Consider the following 22,326-nt stretch of genomic DNA (forward strand, 5'->3'; position numbering starts at 1 on the left):
TCCCTCCCTCTCTCTCTCTCTCTCTCTCTCTCTCTCTCACACACACACACTCAGAGGGAGTGAGCGAGGGAGAGGAGGACATATAGAGACAGACGGCTGTTTCCTGTTTGCATCTGAACGGAGCATAAAGTTTTCTTTGTTTGAATTCTGGGGGGAGGGTCGGCTGCAGAATTCCATCACTCTTAGCAACCGTTGTTGAGTTACCACGGTAACGCTCTGGGATGTTCTCTCTGCTTCTCCTTTGTTCTCCTCTATCGCGGTTCTCTCTCTCTCCTTCCTTACTGTTCTGTTTCTGTTATTCCTTCATTCATCCATCATCTGCTCTTCCTCTGTCTCCATCATCTGCTCTCTCTCTCTCTCTCTCACTCTCTCTCCATCATCTGCTCTCTCTCCATCATCTGCTCTCTCTCTCTCTCTCTCTCTCTCTCTCTCTCCATCTGTACTGCTGGTCATCTTTCTTGTAGTGTTGCTACGGAGACGCTTTGGGACATTCAGCTGGATCATTTTACAGCCGCACCGCTGGACCAGAGAACTGCCTAGCTGCCTAACTATCTAACTAGTTAAATATTAACTTGTGAACTGACTTGTCAATTGTGTAATTAGTTAACCGTCTAGTCATGTAACCTCTTCACTATGTATCAAGTGAAGAATGTCTAACTGCTCGCTGATCAGATCTTTAGAGTCGCTATCTTCAACTTTAAAGAACCACAGTTTGTCCAGTGACCTTTAACCCCTCTGCTGTCCTAACGGACCGCGCAAGACCGGATCTCAGATCAGATCGGACAGCAGATCTCAGATCAGACAGAGGAGGCGACCGGGCTGGACCCGACTCTGACATGGATTAGTCAGACTGACAGGCGACATCACAGGAAGTCGGATCCTGATGGAAGTTACATCAAAACTAAAGGATCTTAATAAGTGGGCTGATAAGTTTCCACCTTTCTCTTCATCAGCGTCTGTCTGAGAGCGTCAGACGTTCTGCAGCTTCAGCCTTCAGCTTTTTACTGAAGCAACAGAAACAGAAAACAGCAGCAGCAGTTTGGACAGTTTTCCAGCGTGAAAGAATAAACTCTTGGATCTGAATAAAACCTTTCACTTCTCCACCCCCTCTCCTCCTCCCCACCCCCCAGTATGAACAAGGAGGCGCAGACTGAGGAGGTGCAGACTGAGGAGGGGCAGACTGAGGAGGAGCAGATTAAGGAGGTGCAGATTAAGAAGGAGCAGACTGAGGAGGAGCAGACTGAGGAGAAGCAGACTGAGGAGGAGCAGACTGAGGAGGAGCAGATTAAGGAGGTGCAGATTAAGGAGGAGCAGACTGAGAGGGTGAAGGCTGAGGAGCTGCAGACTGAGGAGACGCAAACTGAGGAGGAGCAGATTGAGGAGGAGCAGAGTGAGGTGGAGCAGATTAAGGAGGAGCAGACTGAGGAGGAGCAGATTAAGGAGGAGCAGACTGAGGAGGAGCAGACTGAGGAGGAGCAGATTAAGGAGGAGCAGACTGAGGAGGAGCAGGATTTAGTGGACGGACTGGACCAGAACTCAGCAGAGCAAAACCACAACGACCAAGTCTGGATTCGACTCAGAGGAATGTGAGTCCAGAAGAGATGATATTGACCACTGATTGATAATATTGATAAGACATTATTGAAAGCATATTGATAATATATCATTTATTTTTAGTGTTAACATTGCTGCGTCTTACATCAAAGGCTACTAAATAGATTTAGATTATATCATAGTAGAATGTCAGTTAACACACAGATTGGTAATATGCATCTCTGATAATAGTAATAATCGTATTGACGATTGATATTGATAACTGATAATATTGTGAGGTACCAGATTGATCGCTTTGTTTTGGAATCCTTTGATCATTTTTTAACACGCTGCGTCTGTGAAATGGCTGATGGTATTAATGATTGGTTAACAATATTGGCGATGGTATCAGTGAGGTTGCTGTGAATGGTTGCCGTGGTAATGTTGGTTCAGGGTGTGACAGGAAGGTGTGACAGGAGCCTGCTGGAAAACAGTGGGCGTCCTACATCAGTGGACATTAGAGAGAGAGAGTCTGGGTGTGTGAATATCTGCTGCATTTGAGAACGGTCAGGTGTGACAAGGAGTTAGCTGTCTGTCTGTTTGTCTGTTTGTCTGTCTGCCTGTCTGCCTGTCTGCCTGTCTGCCTGTCAGTCTGTCAGTCTGTCAGTCTGTCTGTCTGTCTGTCTGTCTGCCTGTCTGTCTGCCTGTCAGTCTGTCAGTCTGTCTGTCTGTCTGTCTGTCTGTCTGTCTGTCTGCCTGTCTGCCTGTCTGTCAGTCTGTCTGCACCATTGTAAACTAAATAAATCCTGGACACATAAAGATCAAACTGTTACCAATCAAATTAAAACTAAAATGACCAAAGATCTGATTGGTTCATAACTAGTTTCAGGAACTGGACTGTACATCAGTATACTGACTGAAAGATGACTGAAGCAAACACAACATCACTGTAATTTAGTGTCTTTCTGCAGGTAAACAATCAGAAAGATTTAAATCACCAGTGGTAACCATGATGACAGAATCATGTGATTGATCAGTGATTGGCTGACTGATTGCACCTAACTGTAAAAACTGACAAGTTTAACAGCAGCAGCTACTAAGGCTGGAGATCAGATTAGATTACATTTAACTTTAATTGTCCCCATTGCAGCAGCAGAGAAAAGGACATTTTACATTAATATAACAAATGGCTGTATCAAAACATTGACAATAATACAACAGATAAATAAAAAAGAAGCTGTTTTCATTGTATGGTATGAACCATTAAGTGGTTGGCATGTCTTCACCAGTCATTAGGGGGCGTGTCCACCAACTAATCTGTTGAGCGATTGAAGCGTTGGTGCTGAGCGCTGGAGCGGGGAGCGCTGAGAACACATCTCCAGGTGTTGGTGCTATGCTAAGCGTTAGCCTAGCTAACATTCGCCACAAAATGGCAGGATGCCGGCTCTTGGTCCCGCCCCTGCTTCATCCTCATTGGTTGGTAGAACTCTGAAGTGACATTGACGAGCGGTGCGCTTCACAAAAGTTGAACTAGTTTCAACTGGAGAACAGGTCCAGTGCTCACAGCACTCAGCGCTAAAACGAGGTGAGGTACCCGCTTTGGGTCGTAGGCGCTGAAAGTGCCGCTTTTCAATTGGAATTAATGAAAGAACAGCGGCAGCACTTTTTTCACAGGTCTTTGGTGACACAGGGCCTTAATCTGCTGCTTCTACACAGACACAGTCACACTGTCAGTCATAACATCTGTCTGACTAGTAAATTATAGCATACAGCATCTTAATATCTGTTTGACTAGTAAGTTACTACAGGTTAAATGTAACATCTATCAGCCTAAATAGTTACAGCAGCTATAACAGAACATACATACATATGTAACCATCGTTCTCTGAATGAAGAGACTATCTCTCCACCCACTTACATATTCTATATGTACGGTGACTGACCCACGAGGCAGGTGACGTGACGAAGTTTAAAACCACAAGTTTAAAACCATACACCCTACATATACACAAGGAAAAGGAAGAAAATAAAAACAATGGGTGTTACTATTAATAATATAGCATTTAAACAGTTTCTTTGGAAAGAAAGAGAAGACAGTGCACACAAAATAGATCATAAATAAAAAAGTTAAAAAAAATATAGCCGCAAGCGGCCATGAAAGGGGTTCAAGCCTTTTCTGATCGGTACTGACGTCGCGAAAAAGGACCGAGGACATGGTCCAAATATTTCCCTTGATATAGTTTCGCGATCATTGAACAAACGGGTGCGGAGTTACGGCTGTTTTAGTGTTAGGCCACGCCCATTTTTGGCGTTTGCGGTGCCCCCTTTTGGTCAAATCGCACAAAATTCAGTACGCATGTTTGAAATGCCATTCTAGACAAAGCTGAGAAGTTTGGGACCGATTATGCAAATGAGCTTTGATTAAGCAGCTATTACATGGTTATTACACCATAGGCCCCGCCTACTTTCACCAATGATGACAAAACTTTTGATTTTGACTACTACAGCCTCTCTGAACATGTGTAACAAATTTCACGCAATTTCATCATCTGGATTAGGAGATACAGTTTTTTGGCATTTTTAGCGCCCCCTACTGTTCAATCTTAACACAACTTTGCACACATGGTCATTGATGATATCTGAACATGTTCACCTAGTTTCATGATAATCAGACAATCGGTCATGAAGTTATAACAATTTATCTGATAGGCCACGCCTTCTTACAATTTTAAAAATTAAAATTTTCAAAACTAAAGTCGATATCAAAAATTTGAACAAGACAACTTGTAGAGGTCTTCCCAGCTACGCTGTGAATACCTAATAATGAATCTGACCAGAAACAATAGGTCTTCCCAGCTACGCTGTGAATACCTAATAATAATAATTAAAGCTGCAAGCAGCCTCGCCAGGTATTCACAGCATGCGACCGCCCAGTACGGCGACCGCCCGGTACAGCGACAGCTAGCTAATAATAATAAGAAGAAGAAGAATCCGTCCAGAAACAATAGGTATTTAATATTATTAGGTATTCCCAGCATAGCTTGGTTTCAGCCCCTACGGGGCTTGAACCCCTAATAAAAGATTAGAGAAAATAATTAAAGATTAAAACAGACAACTGCTAGTTATAGGCTAGATTAAAAAGATATGTTTTGAGTTGTCGTTTAAAACTGTCCAAGTCCAACTGCCCAATTAAGGGATGCAGGATGATGGACACCTTGCTAGCTAAGGTGTATAGGGCCTGTAGCATTCCAGGCACAGCTGGCTGATACTGGTTCCATATTGGTGTTGTATCACCGGCTGCTGGCACGTGAGCTGGATGCCAGACACAGTGCAACCCTTGTTTCTGAGCTGCAGTTTGTTTCTTCAGTCATGGCACAGTTGATGAAGCAGCAGTCAGCGGCTGCTGGGAAGGGTATAGCATCTCTCTGGGTGACGAGGCGGCATCTATGGTTGTCCCAGTCTGGATTGCAACCAGAGGACCAGGGCTGCCTTTTGAGGGTGCCGGTTGACCCCTCAGCCATGTTTGGTCCTGGGGCCAATGCTGTGTTGCAGCAGGCCCAGGAAGCACGTTGCTGTGCCTGGGAGGTTTCTGGTGCGCTGGTCAGACTGCACAAGTGACAGGGGACTGGGCAGTCAACCAGATCCCACCCACAGACACAAGGGCCAACCTGGGGCTCTGGTGACCTGAGGGCTACCATAGAAGCAGCTGTTCCACAGTGGTGGATCCAACAAACTCAACAAATATCTCCATCCACTGCTGTGCAAAATGCTGACAGTCCCAAGGGTGAGACAATCCATCAGCAGAGGGGACTGGTTTGTCACTATAGACCTGAATGATGGCTATTTCCAGATTCCTATCTGAGAAGGGCACTGGTGACTCCTCAGGTTTGTCTTCAATGGCAAGACATATACGAATTCCAGGTCCTACCATTCGCATCTCCCTGGCTCCCTGCACCTTTACCAAGTGCATGGAGGCAGTCCTGCCCCCTCTGCGACAGAGAGGAGTCAGGATTCTAAATTACCTGGATGTCTGACTCTTGTGTGCACATTCAGAGGACCAATGTTGGACTCATTTGTCCCTACTCCTGGAGCGCTTACAGCACCTAGGCCTGTGTCTCAATGGGAAAAGAGCAGGCTGGAGCCTTGACAGAGGATGCAGTTCCTGGGCCTAGTAGTGGATTCAGAGACTGCGCTATTGACACTGACACAAGAGAGGCAGGGGGCCAAGATTACATGGAGGCTGTGTCTCCGCCTCCTGGGGCTGATGGCATCATCAATCCAGGTTGTTCCATTGGCCCTCTTGCACAAGTGCCCGGTGCAGAGGTGTCTCCTGGGTCTAGGATTGAGCCCCAAGAGTCCCCTGCAGCCCACTGTGCTCGTCACCAGACAGTTACGGTTAGCCCTCCGCTGGTGGGAGAGCAGGGAGAATATTATAATACCTATATTATAATATTGTTACGGGCAAACGGAGGTCGACCTGTTCAAATCACGGGAATCCACCTACTGTCCAATGTTCTTCTCCCTAGGGAGAGACAACCCTCCCCTCGGGACAGATGCCATGGCCCATTGATTGCCACGCAGTCTGCTCTATGCTTTTCACCCTTCTTCCATCCCTCCTGCACAGAGTGTGAATGGAGGAGGTGAGGCTTATCTTGGTGGCCCCATATTGGCCTCACATGACATGGTTCTCGGACATCCCGCCTCTATTAGATGGGATCTGTCACAGGAGACTTGCTGTCACAGGAGCAGGGAACTGGGAAGTTCACAGTGAGTCACCAAAATACCCAACCGGCGCAGGCAAGAAAAAAACCTGTGTGTGAGACAAAAATGTAATTTTGCCGGCCCAAAGCATCACCATGTGTCATCACGAAAATAGAGTCGTCATGAAAATAGTCATCTTGAAAATGGAGCTCCAAAACATCTGTTGGATTTGTATGCAAAACCTCTTTCTAACACATTGTTCATTTGCCAGGACTTTTTCAACAGTCTAGACTTTTGTGGTCACAGAGACAAAGTTCAGTCTGGGAGATTCTGTCTCCTTGATTGAATCTCCTCCTTCCATCAACCCAGACTTTTTGGTTGAGGAGGGAGACCAGCAGTCATCCACAAGGAGAAATTTCAAATGCTCTCCTATTTCCTTTGGTGATTCAAATTATTTTAAAATGTTGAGCTTTTAATCAGTGGGAAAACCCCTATGGTCTGTATTTTACTATATAAGCCCACAAAGATAAATCTTGAGTTTATTCAAGAGTTCTCAGATCTGCTGTTGCTAATACTGTATGAATAAATTGTTATTCTCTGAGATTTTAACATTCATATTTGCTGTCCATCCAGTCCATTTGTTAATAACCTCACATGCCTTGTTGAGTCTTTTAATCTCACCCAGTCTGTAAAATACTCTTGATTTGGTGCTGTCATTTGGTTCTACAGCTAGTAATTTGGAAGTTAAAGGTGTATGTGTACCTGATGTGGTGCAACTGATAAGACTAGAGAGGGGAGTGGTGGGGCGGGGCCAGGGGCGGGGCCAGTGGGGGTGGCACATGTTTGTCACATGGGTATCACATTAATACCACTAACAGGGCACCAAACTAGGGATGTGTAAGATGCATGTAAGGCGTATACAGTATTAATCTGTGTATGCATGTGTGTGGGGTGGGACTGATGTGACGGGCTAACGAGTGTTTACAATAGGTAATATAATAAAGTTTATTATTATTACTACTACATTACCTACTGTATATGAAGGTATAACATAACAGCTACGTAAATTACAGCAGGCTTAACAATATGCGTCTGAAATATGGACATAACTGTCTGACTAGGAAGTTGCTGCAGGTATATCGTAACATTTGTCTCGCTAACATAACATTTGTCTCGCTAATATAACATTTGTCTTACTAACATAACATTTGTCTTGCTAACAACATTTGTCTTGCTAACATAACATTTGTCGCGCTAACATAACATTTGTCTTGCTAATATAATATTTGTCTCGCTAACATAACATTTGTCTCGCTAATATAACATTTGTCTTACTAACAACATTTGTCTTGCTAACAACATTTGTCTTGCTAACATAACATTTGTCTTGCTAACATAACATTTGTCTTGCTAACAACATTTGTCTCGCTAACATAACATTTGTCTTACTAACATGACATTTGTCTCGCTAACATAACATTTGTCTTGCTAACATTTGTCTTACTAACATAACATTTGTCTCGCTAACATGACATTTGTCTTGCTAATAACATTTGTCTAGCTAACATAACATTTATCTCGCTAACATGACATTTGTCTTGCTAACATAACATTTGTCTCGCTAACATAACATTTGTCTCGCTAACATGACATTTATCTCGCTAACATGACATTTGTCTTGCTAACATAACATTTGTCTCGCTAACATAACATTTGTCTCGCTAACATGACATTTGTCTCGCTAACAACATTTGTCTAGCTAACATAACATTTGTCTTGCTAACAACATTTGTCTAGCTAACATAACATTTGTCTCGGTAACATGACATTTGTCTCGCTACCATGACATTTGTCTCGCCAACATGACATTTATCTCACTAACATAACATTTGTCTTGCTAACATGACATTTGTCTCGCTAACATGACATTTGTCTCGCTAACATGACATTTATCTCGCTAACATAACATTTGTCTCGTTAACATAACATTTGTCTCGCTAACATAACATTTATCTTGGTAGCTACACACAGAAACAGGGATGTAACATCTTTCTGACTTGTAGGTTAGAGCAAGATGTGGACATCACATCTGTCTATGTAAGTTAAATAAGGATTAACACTCTTACTCTATGTCTGAATAGTAAGTTATGGACATATCTGTTTATATGTATTTTATAGTTTTAAACTGTAATATTCATAATGCACACATCTCACACTGTCTTTCAGCCTGCTGCTGCACATCCTATAAAGATACTTTTCTCCCTTTAGATTTTACATTCATACTACTTGTGGCTGCAACAGCCTAGTTTTCCCCACAGGGATCAATAAAGTTTCACTGAATCCATCGCTATCAGTCACTAATCACTAGGATAAGATAGCACTTTATTGATCCCCTTGGGGAAATTCACTATAGATATACTATGTCACTATATATATCACTATATCACTATAGATATACACTATAGATATAGATCAATAGACAATATAGATCAGTTCCATTAAGAAAGAAATCAAGTGTGTGTGTGTGTGTGTGTGTCTGTGTGTTTGTGTGTGTATGTTGTGCACAAAACACACACACAGGTTTTGTCATCCTGCCTAGTTGCCGTGGTAACGGAAGAGCGTTGCAATGCAGCAAACTGCAGAGAGAGAGAGCAAGAGACAGAGTTGAAAGCAGGGGATAGAAAGATGGTGGAGGAAGAAAAGTGAAAGGAAGGAAGAGAGAGACAAAGAGAGAGAGAGAAAGACAGAGTGAGAGACAGAGAGATAGAGTGAGAGAGAGAGAAGTGGTGGTCGAGCGAGCTAGAAAGTGAATGAAGAGAGGGAGCGGTGGTAGCGAGAAAGCTGGTGAATCAGAGAAATAAAACGTTATTTTCTGATTGTTTCACAGCGGTTATGTTCTAAAGCACAGAGAGCAGAGAGAGAGAGAGACAGAGTGAGAGACAGAGACAGAGAGAGAGAGAGAGATTAAATTACAGGTCTGGTTTCTCTCATCCTGCCTCTAAGACAGAACAGAACCCAGTCTAACAGTTCAGTAGAATGTCCGGTCCTGGAGACTCGTTGTGTGAAGAGGGGCACATTTCTGAACAGACTATATATGCTGACATCTTTCACATATCTAATACTTCAATTTTTCTGACTGTTGCGTGAGAAAATGCATTACCTAAATTATATTTTATAGTTTTATAATTTTCATAATGCCAACATCTCACACCGTCTTTCTGTCACATCAAGTTCTGCATCCTGTAAAGATGTACTTTTCTTTCTTTACATTTTACATTCATACATTTCTATTTCTACTTTATACTGTCCAAGTTGAATAATATGGGGTTATATGAACATTTTTAAACAAATATTTATTATCTTATATATACATATATCTTTTATATATATATATATATATATATATATATCTCCTATTCTTCTTTGATGAATCATATTACTACTTGTTGCTGCAACATTCTAGTTTCCTCACAGGGATCAATAAAGTTTCAGCTAATCCATAGCTATCAATCACTATAGATATACACAATATGTGATGTAGAACAATACACACTATAGATCAGTTCCATTGTGTGTGTGTGTGTGTTCTACACAGATATGTTTTTGTCATCCTGCCTAGTTGCCATGGTAACAGCAGAGCGTTGCGATGCAGCAAACTCTGCAGAGAGAGAGAGAGAGAGAGAGAGAGAGAGAGAGAGAGAGAGAGAGGTGAAAGCAGGGGACAGAAAGATGATGGAGGAAGAAACGTGAAAGGAAGAGAGAGAGAGAGAGAGACATTAAATTACAGACATTGTTTTCTGGTGCCTTCATCAGAATAGAAACCAGTCTAACAGTTCAGTAACATGCTGAACAGAAAACAGAATTGTGTGTGTGTGTGTATGTGTGTGTGTGATCATTGCTGGAGTTGGTTTATCAAGACAGTGCTGACTGCTGCTTTTTAATGAACTAACATGTTTCTGACCTGTGATTGGCTGTCAGATTCCGATTCTTAAACTGTGAGGTTGACCACTCTAATTCTGTTGTTTTACAGGCAGAAGTATAAAAGTACATCACAGAGGTAAGACACACACACACACAGATACACACACAAAAACACACACACACACACACACACACACACACACACACACACACACACACAGAGAGACACACATATAGATACACACAGACACACACACACCAGATGCTGCTTTTATCATCGCTAATCAAATCTAAGCAAATCTGAGCAAAGTACCACCTGGACACAATGGACGTCAATATGAACGCTTTCCCACGCGAGGTAGAAACACTTTGGACCATGTTTACTCTCCGTTCCAGGACACTTACAAAGCCCCGACCCCCTAACCCTAACCCTACTGCTCCCCCATCCAGGCGCGCAAGTTGAATGCCCAGACCAGGGGGTTCTTCTTGAAGTTCTCCTCTCCCCTTGGTGGTAGTTACAGTTTTTTACAATCACTTTGGCACTAATTTCAGAACCTTGTGGTAATTTTTCAAAACTCTAGACACAAAACTCAAACGGTCATCACTTGTAACACCGGCTGTCCAATGTTCAAAACATTGCATTGTGCATTCATATCTTTAAAGAAACCTTGCACTTGCAGAATCATTGGTTCAAATAACTCATTTATCATGAAATACCATAGGAACATTAATTTAGATCACACACACACAAGATACCGATAGTTTCACTGTTTAGTTGTTCGTACAATCATTAAATATTGTAGTGCAAAATATGTGATACATGTTTCATTATGGTACTACACGTAAATACATCACTGTAAAAGGACTAGTAGAGAGAATACTACAGACAGTGGAATCATCCAACAAAAATCTGAAATTTACAGTATTGATGAAATACAATAAAATCACAACATAGGTTTCTTTGAATCAAAGCAAAAATAATTAGCTACAGAAAATAAAAAAACTGCAGTACTGTAAAACATCACCTGGCTTACTGTAAAAAGCAAAACAAAGGATTGATTACTGTTCTTCTATATTTCCATCAGCCCTGTCTTGTGGATTTGGCCTCAGGTTCTCATCCACATCACAGTGGATGTTTTCATCAGCCAAACATCTGGGGAAGAATCTTCTGAAATGTGAAAACATGGTCTGGAAAAGTGGAACATGGACCATAGAAACAGTGTCTGATAAAGAATGATGATGAAATATTACATCCATAGATCATGTAGTCCAGCTGGTTCATGTTCCACGGTAACTGGTGTCAGTGGATCTCGTTCTCCTGAAACTTTCATGATCTAAACATGGAATATTGTTCGTCAGTTTCCATAAAACTGCATTAAGAGTAATGCAACAGTTACTTCTCATTTTGAGCAGTTGTATCAGTTGATAGTTAGATCATTGTAATGAAATGAATAGACAGTCATCTCAGATGTAATGTGTGAATTGCATTTTGAAATGGTAATACTTTGATGTTAAGTTGTGTCATTTTGAACAGGTGATTTTAGTTCAATGAACAAATGATCTGAGGTTTATGTGTATTGTATCCAAGCAACTGGAAGAAGTGTTAGAGTTTTGAAAAATGACATCACGGTTCTGAAATTAGTGCCAAAGTGATTGTAAAAAACTGTAAATAACACTACTCTTGACTATATGAGTGAACACCCAGCCATGGGTATTCCATCTACTTCCTACTTCAAGACAACAGGAGCGAGGTACAATCTATATACGGTGGATGGCCAGTGCCTAACCTGGATAGCTCTGATAAAAAGCCCTTCTGTTCTTTGAATCAGTTGTGGTCAGAGCTCTGGGTAAACATCTACACACAACCAACCTAACCCTACTGCTCCCCTCATCCCCATCCCCCTAATCCTAACCCCTACTGCTATGTAGGATTTAGGGTTAGGGGGATATGTCACCAGATACATCGGAAAGTGGTCGATGACGTGGTCGAGGTCGACTATACAGACATTCCCAAATCAGAAATCGTGGGTGAACAGTGACGTTCGTGGTCAGCTCAAAGCACGATCGGCTGCTCACAGCGCGGAGGATTTGGAAGAGTATAGAAAGGCCCGGTACGAGCTGAGGAAGGCTATCATGCAGGCGAAGGGACAATACAGAGACAAACTGGAGTCACACTACCATGGCTCCAACACCAGGGACATGTGGAGCGGACTGGAAACCATCACGGACTACAAAGGGAAGACTAACTGGTCTGCTGAACCGTCTGCACCTCTCCCAGATGAACTGAATGCGTTCTATGCAGCTTTGAGGTCAGTCCTCCTGCTGCAGAAATACTATCAGACCAGAGTTCTGCCCACTGGAACTGTCTAGTGCAGATGTGTGCAAGTCTCTAAAAAGGATTAATGCACCTAAGGCACCCGGGCCTGACGGTGTCCCCGGCCGCGGCCTCAAGGTCTGTGCAGACCAGCTAGCTGATGTTTTCACAGACATTTTCAATCTCTCCCTGCGTCAGACCACAGTCCTCACATGTTTCAGAAAGACACTGTGCAGCTGGATCCTGGACCCTAACCCTAGCCTACAGAGACGAGGCAGGAACCTTGACAACACGTGTCAGGAAAACAACCTCCACCTCAACGTCAGGGAGACTAAATAGCTGATAGTGGACTACAGGAGCAGCTGGGGGAGGACACGCCCCTCTCCACATCGACGGGCCGCAGCAGAGAGAGTGAGCGGCTTCAGGTTCCTCAGAGTGAACATCGGCGAGGACACGCAAACATATAGCGACCCAGATGGGTTCACTGCTTTCAGTAGAATCTGTACATAGTATTTGTGTGTTTGTCTGTGTGTGTGTGTGTGTGTGCATGGCCTGTGCATGTATCCCAGATGGCCCTCTCTGCAGTTGTAGCCTCTCATATGAAGTACAGACACACACACACACACACACACACACACACACACACACACACACACACACACAGAGCAGGCTCTCAGTCTGAAGTACAGGAATGATGATGAAGTGGCACTCACACCTCCTACACACACCTGGACTCTCTCTCTCTCCATGTCTATCTCTGTCTCTCTCTTTACCCTACACTCTCACACACAACCTCCCACGATTCTCTCTCTCACACAGTTATACACTGCTGTCTGTAACACACACACACACACGCACACACACACACACACACACACACCTTACTCTCCTAGTGTCTTACCCCCAATGTGAGAATGCTATCTGTCTATCTGAGAGAAGATGGATACAGGGAGAGCAATCAGTGTTGTCTGTTTAACCCTCTGCAGCTTGATGGTATTTTGTTTATCTGACTGTGTGTGTGTGTGTGTGTGTGTGTGTGTCCTTGGTGCAACAGAGTGCTTGGTGTCGCTAGGCAACAGGAATTGTGTGGTTGTTATAGTCAGGCTGGTCTTTCATTGGCAACTTTTGACACAGACAAGAGACCATCCTTCAACCAGAGAACTCCGGTTCAACCCCCAACCTGCTGAAGTGTCATTGAGCAACACAATGAAGCCCTCCGAGCGCCAGGCCCTGACCTCTGTCCCCCTGTGGGGGGTGTCTCTGTTTTAACAAGTAGTGTTAAACAGAGGCTTTGTAGTAAGCGCTGGGTGTGGCTCTTCTTAATACCTGTTTAAAGTGTGACGGCCTTCATTTTCCAGGTCTAAGGGTTAGGGTTAGGGTTACTAACCCTAGGGTTACTAACCCTAACCCTACTGAACTATTCCTAATTAGACATTAACAAAAACAACTTTTACACAGTAACGTGGCTGTGTTATTTGGTCTAAAATGATGTTATTGTCTAACTGGACTAACTTACCATTTAGTTATTGCGCTGTTAATTACTAACAACATATGAACTGTTCATTAACAACATATTTGCGTTCATATGTATTCACTTGGTACCGGACCTGTAAAATCTATTTTCTACAGTTCAGTTCAGTTCAGTCCAACCTGCTTGGCCTGCTGCAAGAGGTGGAATGCCGTTGATTTTTTTAAACTCTGATGAATGTGAAGGAAGTAGGACTTTCTGAATCTAACTTTATTTCAAATCGACAATATTTAAAATAAATTAAGTAATTTACTTTAAACTGGTCTGTATGGAATGTCAGCTGCTGTCCTGTTTAAATGTCCCATTTAAATGCCAATAAAGAAAATAAACTTGGTCACATTGTATGAATTATTGTCCAATTACACCGACTTCATATTACAGGTCCGGTACCATGTAAATACATATTAATGCAAATATGTTGTTGCATAATGATTTTTTTGTTAATGAACAGTTCATACATTGTTAGTAATTAACAGCACAATAACTAAATGGTAAGTTAGTCCAGTTAGACAATAACATCATTTAAGATCAAATAACGCAGCCATGTTATTGTGAAAAGGTTTTTTTTGTTAACATATTTGAATAGTTCATATGTTGTTAGGGACCTGTAAAATGAAGGTTTACCACATATTCTTACTTCTAAAAACCATGCTAAGCTCAAAAGCTGTCAGGAACATGCAGCAGCACCTACTTTCCAAAGGAAATGAGAAGAAAAAGAAACCAGCACTGGATAGAGGTTCCTAGTGGACACGCTGCCTTGAAAGCAGTGTTCACATGGGACATTTGGCATCACAGTCATAGATAAGTTGGTGTTGAGGTTGTGTTGTTGTCCCAAATCCTTTTGAAGCAGTCTATACAAATTTCATTGGCTGATGGAGTCTGTTAACTGATGACGTTTACCAGCGCTCCGTCAAAACTTCAACTAGTTTTTGAGAAACTGGGGGTTATACGAAGGAAGCAGAACTATAAAGAGTAGTCTGACATTAAAGTAGCATGGTGAAAAGTTTTTCCTTGTTTGTTTTTTTAAATACAAACTTAATGGTGTCAAACCTACTTTGAAATGAACTGCTGTTCTAACAAAGACAGAAAAGCCACAGATGCTAACCCTAACCCTAACAACATGAGCATAACAGAATGTGTGCACTGATATGAAAACACTCAATTGCATACAATACAATGAAATAAGGATAAAACAGAAACCAAATAAAAGCTTCATGTTTACTGTGGATTATGTAGCCCAGATATCTCCATCTGTGTGCACCACCATAGATAATAGACAAGTGTCTGGCAGCTGGCTTTATATTAGCTGATAGCCACGAATGCCAAGTTCATTTTGATCATATTATGAGGCCAAATAGTACTGTTGTTCATTTGCCCACATTAAGTAGTAAACAATTCTGACACATCCAATAATTCCCTTGGATTCCAGAGATCTAGGCTCAGTTTCTGTTTATTAGGGTTAGTTAAACATTAGGACTAACTGTCAAACTACATGGAGGGGGCACTTGGTGGGCTTTGCTGTTTAAGTGACTGACTTAAATATCTTAAGTATGATTTTGGCAGGTCTCAGTAGTGTTATGGACATCCAGAAATCTATTGTTTCCCCATTACTAGAGCTGAGACCAGCTATTAGCACTAAGTCATATGACCTTTTGAATGTGTTTGATCTGTTACAGAATAAACAAGATTGAATTATTCAATGAGATTAAGAAATTCTAAAACAAGAGTAGTTGTGTATATGTTACGGTTTATGGGGAAAATCGGTCAGTCTACAAACGTACTAGTCAATTTGTACATTACCCAACAGTGTGGTACATGTACACATGGACTGGTCAGTTTGTACATTTACCAGCAATGTGGTAAATGTACAAATAGCTTGCCAAAAATTCCGACATCCCCTAATTTATCTGCACATGCCCCGGCTCATGTGGAAACTACTTATATTTGCCGGTTTGTTTGTAGATTTCCCGCTGCACTTGTTGTTCAGTGATCTCTCACAGTTTCACTCCAATGTAAACAAGACACACGTGTTTTATATCCGTTCACATGCCACATGATTGGCCATCTGATTGGCTTAGCTGCCAGTTCATACATCCCAGTCTTAAGTACTTGCTTCTCTGTTGCATAAACTCAGTCAACAGTTGCATGAAATCTGCCTGGAGGATTTCTGCCTGCTGTTGTTTGGTGTATTGTATCACAATCTTGGAACACTGGATGTTTTGTAGTCTTCTACTGTGTCTTTTAATCTGTCTTCTAATGTGTAGTCTACTGTGTACATCTGTGTACTGTGTGTACTTGTATTGTCCAGGCTGAGGAATGCACTGGCCCAGATGGACCAGGGTCTGGTGGACCTGGAGGAACTCCGCAGGAACCTGGAGCTCGCTGCATCCGTCCTGGAAGCCGTTTACATAGACGAGACCAGGTAAGATGGTTAGATGGATATATAGATAGATGGATAGATGGATGGATGGATGTGCTGAAAAAAAATCGTTGTTATTGCTTGTCCATGCTGTGACTGACAGCTCTTTGTTCCCACCCTCCAGGCGTCTATTGGACACTGAGGATGAGCTTAGCGACTTGCAGGCGGAGTCCGTGCCCAACGAAGTACGTGATTGGCTGGCATGTACCTTCAGTAGGAGGATGGGCATGGCCAAGCGCCGTCCTGAGGAGAAGCCAAGGTTCAGGAGCATCGTCCACGCAGTGCAAGCTGGAATATTTGTAGAGAGGTAAAGATTGAAAGAGACAGACAGAAAAGAAAGAAAATACGTTTCCCCTCTGCATATTTGCTACTTGTGGTAAAAAGCTGGAAACTCTCTTGGGCCTCGTTTCCCAATAAAGAAGTAAAGAAGTAAAGACTGTTTTTAAGTCTGATCCTACAAAGGTTCGTTCATTATCAACATGCGTTTTGTAGTGCGGGAGTGTGCACTGTAGTTAAGTGGCTGGTTAAGTTAGATTAGCCCACCTTAGTTAAGTGGTTAGTTAAGTTAGATTAGCCTCAGGCAACAAAGCCCAGAACTTTCCTGAAACCAAACACAAGCCAAACTGCCGATGTATTCTCCAAGAGCTGAAACTCATCCGGGTTAAAAATTATTCACATAATTTTTCTAAACGTGATTGTGCAGTGTATAATAAAGAAACAAATAAATATGAGCTTTGCTTACAGTCCTTGCTTTCAGTTAGTTTAATGCAGTCCAATAATTTTTAATAAGTTAGGAATTTTAAGGAATCTACCCATTACCATTCTGTCAATAATATGTTTCTAGAGAAGGTTGCACCTAACAAAGAGGTGCAGACTACAACAACTCAACTCAACTCAACTTATTTAACCTATTTATATAGCACTTTACACACAACACGGTTGATCCAAAGTGCTTTACAACACACACAGAGGAAAATAAAAACAAAAGAAGGAAACAAACACAATAAGTAACAATATAACAGACTGCTTCTTCACTGGATATATTATTTAAATACTGTTGCACCAAAATGCCTAAGAGCAGAGCTAGATCTCTCCTGTTTTCTATAAATTTGTATCTGGTATATATGTTTTTTATTTGTCCATGTGTATCTTTGTGCTTGATGTAGCCTAGATGTCAGGGAGCCTGTGCTTTTCTTTACATATATTGGTGGCATGTATTCAGTCCTTTTGCACTGCCTGGTTGTTTGAAACACATTGGATGCATGTCACAAGTGTTGTTTCCTCTCAAAATGTGTCATTTTTTTTTTTATCTTTTGACAAAGCGTGCCATTACTTCATTACTATTATGTGTATTTGGAAGGAAAGGAGCTAATTTTTTTCTATACTGTTTCAACCCTTTGAGTTCTTTCCTCTTGTACACATTTTATATGTTTGTATTTCAGTCTGTAATAGAGACACAGAAGTGTTTCTGCCTTCTTACATGGTGTAATGCTTTAAAAAGTCACTTAGTGGTTTCAGTGGAGACTTGGAATGTCTAAATCATCTTATTCACCTTAGATTCCTTTACCATAAGTATCTGAAAACTTCCAGCTGAGTTTGGCCGGTATGTACAGTATATAGAATTATGAGGACTAATATAGTCTAATGTTGTTAGTGTGTAAGACAGCCTGGCCGATGTAATGATATCATTTCAGCTGAAATGTTGATCTTATAGAAAATGATGAGGTCCAATATCATTAGTGCCTAAATGAGGCTGGTTGATGTAATGATATCTGTTCAGCTGCTGCAGCTTAATGACGCATGAAATCAGAAAATATCTGCCTGTCATACGGCGTGTGTAGAACATGGTTACCATAGCAACCAAAACTCCATCCTGCTCACAAACTGTGGAGGAGGGTTAGGAATCTGTCTGTCTGTCTGTCTGTCTGTCTGTCTGTCTGTCTGTTTTTACCTCTGTATATTGGTGTGTGTGTGTATTTTTTATATGCATGTAGGTATCTAGATCTCGACATGATTTACTGTTCCCTATTTACTCTGTGTGTGTGTGTGTGTGTGTGTGTGTCTGTGTGTGTGTGTGTGTGTGTGTGTGTGTGTGTGTGTGTGTGTGTCTGTGTGTGTGTAATCAGGATGTACAGACGGACGTCCAACATGGCGGGTCTGACCTTCCCCCCCGCGGCGCTGATGGCTCTGAAGGTATGAACATCTCAAGTGACTTTACATCAAACGTTTCTTTTACAGCTCTTCAGTCTCCTTCAATCTTCTTCAGTTTCCTTCGGTCTTCTTCATTCTTCTTCATTCTCCGTGAGACTTCTCCTTCTCAATCTAATCTCCCTCTGGGACACACATACATTTTGGACATGAGTCCAACAGTGTGTACAAGAACCAACAGCTTGTTCAGGCATCTGTGTCTTCAGGTGTGACTGTGTGTCTTCAGGTGTGACTCTGTGTCTTCAGGTGTGACTGTCTTCAGGTGTGACTGTCTTCAGGTGTGACTGTGTGTCTTCAGGTGTGACTGTCTTCAGGTGTGACTGTGTGTCTTCAGGTGTGACTGTCTTCAGGTGTGACTGTGTGTCTTCAGGTGTGACTCTGTGTCTTCAGGTGTGACTGTGTGTCTTCAGGTGTGACTCTGTGTCTTCAGGTGTGACTGTCTTCAGGTGTGACTGTGTGTCTTCAGGTGTGACTGTCTTCAGGTGTGACTGTGTGTCTTCAGGTGTGACTGTGTGTCTTCAGGTGTGACTGTCTTCAGGTGTGACTCTGTGTCTTCAGGTGTGACTGTGTGTCTTCAGGTGTGACTGTCTTCAGGTGTGACTGTGTGTCTTCAGGTGTGACTCTGTCTGTCTTCAGGTGTGACTGTCTTCAGGTGTGACTCTCTGTGTCTTTAGGTGTGACTCTCTGTGTCTTCAGGTGTGACTGCGTGTCTTCAGGTGTGACTGTCTTTAGGTGTGACTGTGTGTCTTCAGGTGTGACTGTCTTTAGGTGTGACTGTGTGTCTTCAGGTGTAACTGTCTTCAGGTGTGACTGTCTTTAGGTGTGACTGTGTGTCTTCAGGTGTGACTGTCTTTAGGTGTGACTGTGTGTCTTCAGGTGTGACTCTGTGTCTTCAGGTGTGACTCTGTCTGTCTTCAGGTGTGACTGTCTTTAGGTGTGACTGTGTGTCTTCAGGTGTGACTGTGTGTCTTCAGGTGTGACTGTCTTCAGGTGTGACTGTGTGTCTTCAGGTGTGACTGTCTTCAGGTGTGACTGTGTGTCTTCAGGTGTGACTCTGTGTCTTCAGGTGTGACTGTCTTCAGGTGTGACTGTGTGTCTTCAGGTGTGACTGTCTTCAGGTGTGACTGTGTGTCTTCAGGTGTGACTGTCTTCAGGTGTGACTGTGTGTCTTCAGGTGTGACTGTCTTCAGGTGTGACTCTGTGTGTCTTCAGGTGTGACTGTGTGTCTTCAGGTGTGACTGTCTTCAGGTGTGACTGTGTGTCTTCAGGTGTGACTCTGTCTGTCTTCAGGTGTGACTGTCTTCAGGTGTGACTCTCGTGTGACTCTCTGTGTCTTTAGGTGTGACTCTCTGTGTCTTCAGGTGTGACTGTGTGTCTTCAGGTGTGACTGTCTTTAGGTGTGACTGTGTGTCTTCAGCTGTGACTGTCTTTAGGTGTGACTGTGTGTCTTCAGGTGTGACTGTGTGTCTTCAGGTGTGACTCTGTCTGTCTTCAGGTGTGACTCTCTTCAGGTATGACTCTGTGTGTCTTCAGGTGTGACTCTGTGTGTCTTCAGGTGTGACTCTGTGTGTCTTCAGGTGTGACTCCCTCTGTGTCTTCAGGTGTGACTCTGTGTGTCTTCAGGTGTGACTCTGTCTGTCTTCAGGTGTGACTCTGTGTGTCTTCAGGTGTGACTCTGTCTGTCTTCAGGTGTGAGTGTCTTCAGGTGTGACTCTCTGTGTCTTCAGGTGTGACTCTCTGTGTCTTCAGGTGTGACTCTCTCTGTGTCTTCAGGTGTGACTCTATGTGTCTTCAGGTGTGACTCTCTGTGTCTTCAGGTGTGAGTCTCTTCAGGTATGACTCTGTGTGTCTTCAGGTGTGACTCTGTGTGTCTTCAGGTGTGACTCCCTCTGTGTCTTCAGGTGTGACTCTGTGTCTTCAGGTGTGACTCTGTGTGTCTTCAGGTGTGACTCTGTCTGTCTTCAGGTGTGACTGTCTTCAGGTGTGACTCTCTGTGTCTTCAGGTGTGACTCTCTCTGTGTCTTCAGGTGTGACTGTCTTCAGGTGTGACTCTCTGTGTCTTCAGGTGTGACTCTATGTGTCTTCAGGTGTGACTCTCTGTGTCTTCAGGTGTGACTCTCTGTGTCTTCAGGTGTGACTCTATGTGTCTTCAGGTGTGACTCTCTGTGTCTTCAGGTTGACTCCTCTTCAGGTATGACTCTGTGTGTCTTCAGGTGTGACTCTCTGTGTCTTCAGGTGTGACTCTGTGTGTCTTCAGGTGTGACTCCCTCTGTGTCTTCAGGTGTGACTCTGTGTGTCTTCAGGTGTGACTCTGTCTGTCTTCAGGTGTGACTCTGTTGTCTTCAGGTGTGACTCTGTCTGTCTTCAGGTGTGACTCTCTGTGTCTTCAGGTGTGATTCTCTCTGTGTCTTCAGGTGTGACTCTCTGTGTCTTCAGGTGTGACTCTATGTGTCTTCAGGTGTGACTCTCTGTGTCTTCAGGTGTGACTCTCTGTGTCTTCAGGGTGACTCTCTCTGTGTCTCAGGTGTGACTCTCTGTGTCTTCAGGTGTGGTTTTTGTGTGTCCATGTGATTCAGCTTCTCGGCCCTCCTCCCCCCTGCTAGCCACTGACATTTTGGCTGATGGTGATGATGATGATAATGATGATGGTTATGATGATGGTGATGGTGGTGATGATGATGATGATGGTGATATTGTGATGATGATGATGATGATGATGATGATGATGATTGTTTTCCAGGAAGTTGACCAGTGGTCGTTTGATGTGTTTTCCTTCCATGAGGCCACTGGAGACCACGCCCTCAAGTTCCTGGTCTATGACCTGCTGACTCGCTATGACCTCATCAACAGGTTCAGGGTGGGTGGAGCTTAATGTCATTAACTGGTTCAGGGTGGGCGGAGCTAAACCTCAACGAAAAAGTGATTGATTTTGACTGATTTTGTCAAATGTTTTAATTTAACCGAACATTAAAACTAACAAGTTTAAAAGAAGCTTTATGTTCAATCCATGTAGAAGACAGCTGGTTCACTGTCAGTCTAGTCTCTCCTTCTCCCTCTCTCCTCTCCTCTCCTCTCCCTCTTTCTCTCTCTCCTCCTCCTCCTCTCCTCTCTCCTCTCTCTGTCTCTCCTCCTCTCCTCCTCTCCTCCTCTCCTCTCTCCTCCTCCTCCTCTCCCCTCTCCTCTCCTCTCCTCCTCTCCTCCTCTCTCGTGTCCTCTCCTCCCTTCCTCTCCTCTCCCCTTCTCTCTCCTCTCTCCTCCCTTCCTTCCTCTCCTCTCCTCTCTTCTCCTCTCCTCCTCCTTTCCTCTCCTCCTCTCCTCCTCTCTCCTCTTCTCCTCTCCTCTCTCATCTCCTTCTCTCTCCTCTCCTGTCCTCTTCTCCTCCTCTCTCCTCTCCTCTGAAGGTCCTGGTGTATTGTACCACTTGTAGTACTTATAGTACTTGTAGTACTTGTAGTACTTGTAGTTCTGTGTTCAGGTCCCAGTCCAGGCGCTGGTCCAGTTTGTTGAGGCTCTGGAGTCGGGTTACAGCAAACACAGGAATCCATACCACAACCTGACCCACGCTGCTGATGTCACTCAGACCGCCCACTTCCTGATGCTGCACACCGGACTGATGGTAACACACACACACACACACACACACACACACACTACGCATTTATTTAGAGAACAGTTAATGACCACATGCTATAAAAGAAATAT

The 22,326-nt window shown here is 43.1% G+C and overlaps 1 protein-coding gene across 1 annotated transcript in view; it reads left to right on the forward strand.

Annotated features, from left to right (window-relative positions):
• Window positions 1-1,131: 1,131 nt before the first annotated feature.
• pde1a (phosphodiesterase 1A, calmodulin-dependent) overlaps window positions 1,132-22,326 on the forward strand; it is a 37,330-nt gene continuing 16,135 nt past the window's right edge. Inside the window, 7 exon segments of the mRNA XM_071521850.1 lie at window positions 1,132-1,586; window positions 10,265-10,291; window positions 16,306-16,419; window positions 16,541-16,723; window positions 18,543-18,609; window positions 21,365-21,481; window positions 22,100-22,240. Of these exon segments, the coding sequence (XP_071377951.1) occupies window positions 1,132-1,586; window positions 10,265-10,291; window positions 16,306-16,419; window positions 16,541-16,723; window positions 18,543-18,609; window positions 21,365-21,481; window positions 22,100-22,240 (1,104 nt within the window).

Source organism: Centroberyx affinis, unplaced genomic scaffold (assembly GCF_046629955.1).
Source record: "Centroberyx affinis isolate AG114_WGS23_722 - 3 ecotype Tasmania unplaced genomic scaffold, CSIRO-AGI_Caff_v1 ptg000935l_1, whole genome shotgun sequence".
Classification (NCBI taxonomy): Eukaryota; Metazoa; Chordata; class Actinopteri; order Beryciformes; family Berycidae; genus Centroberyx; species Centroberyx affinis.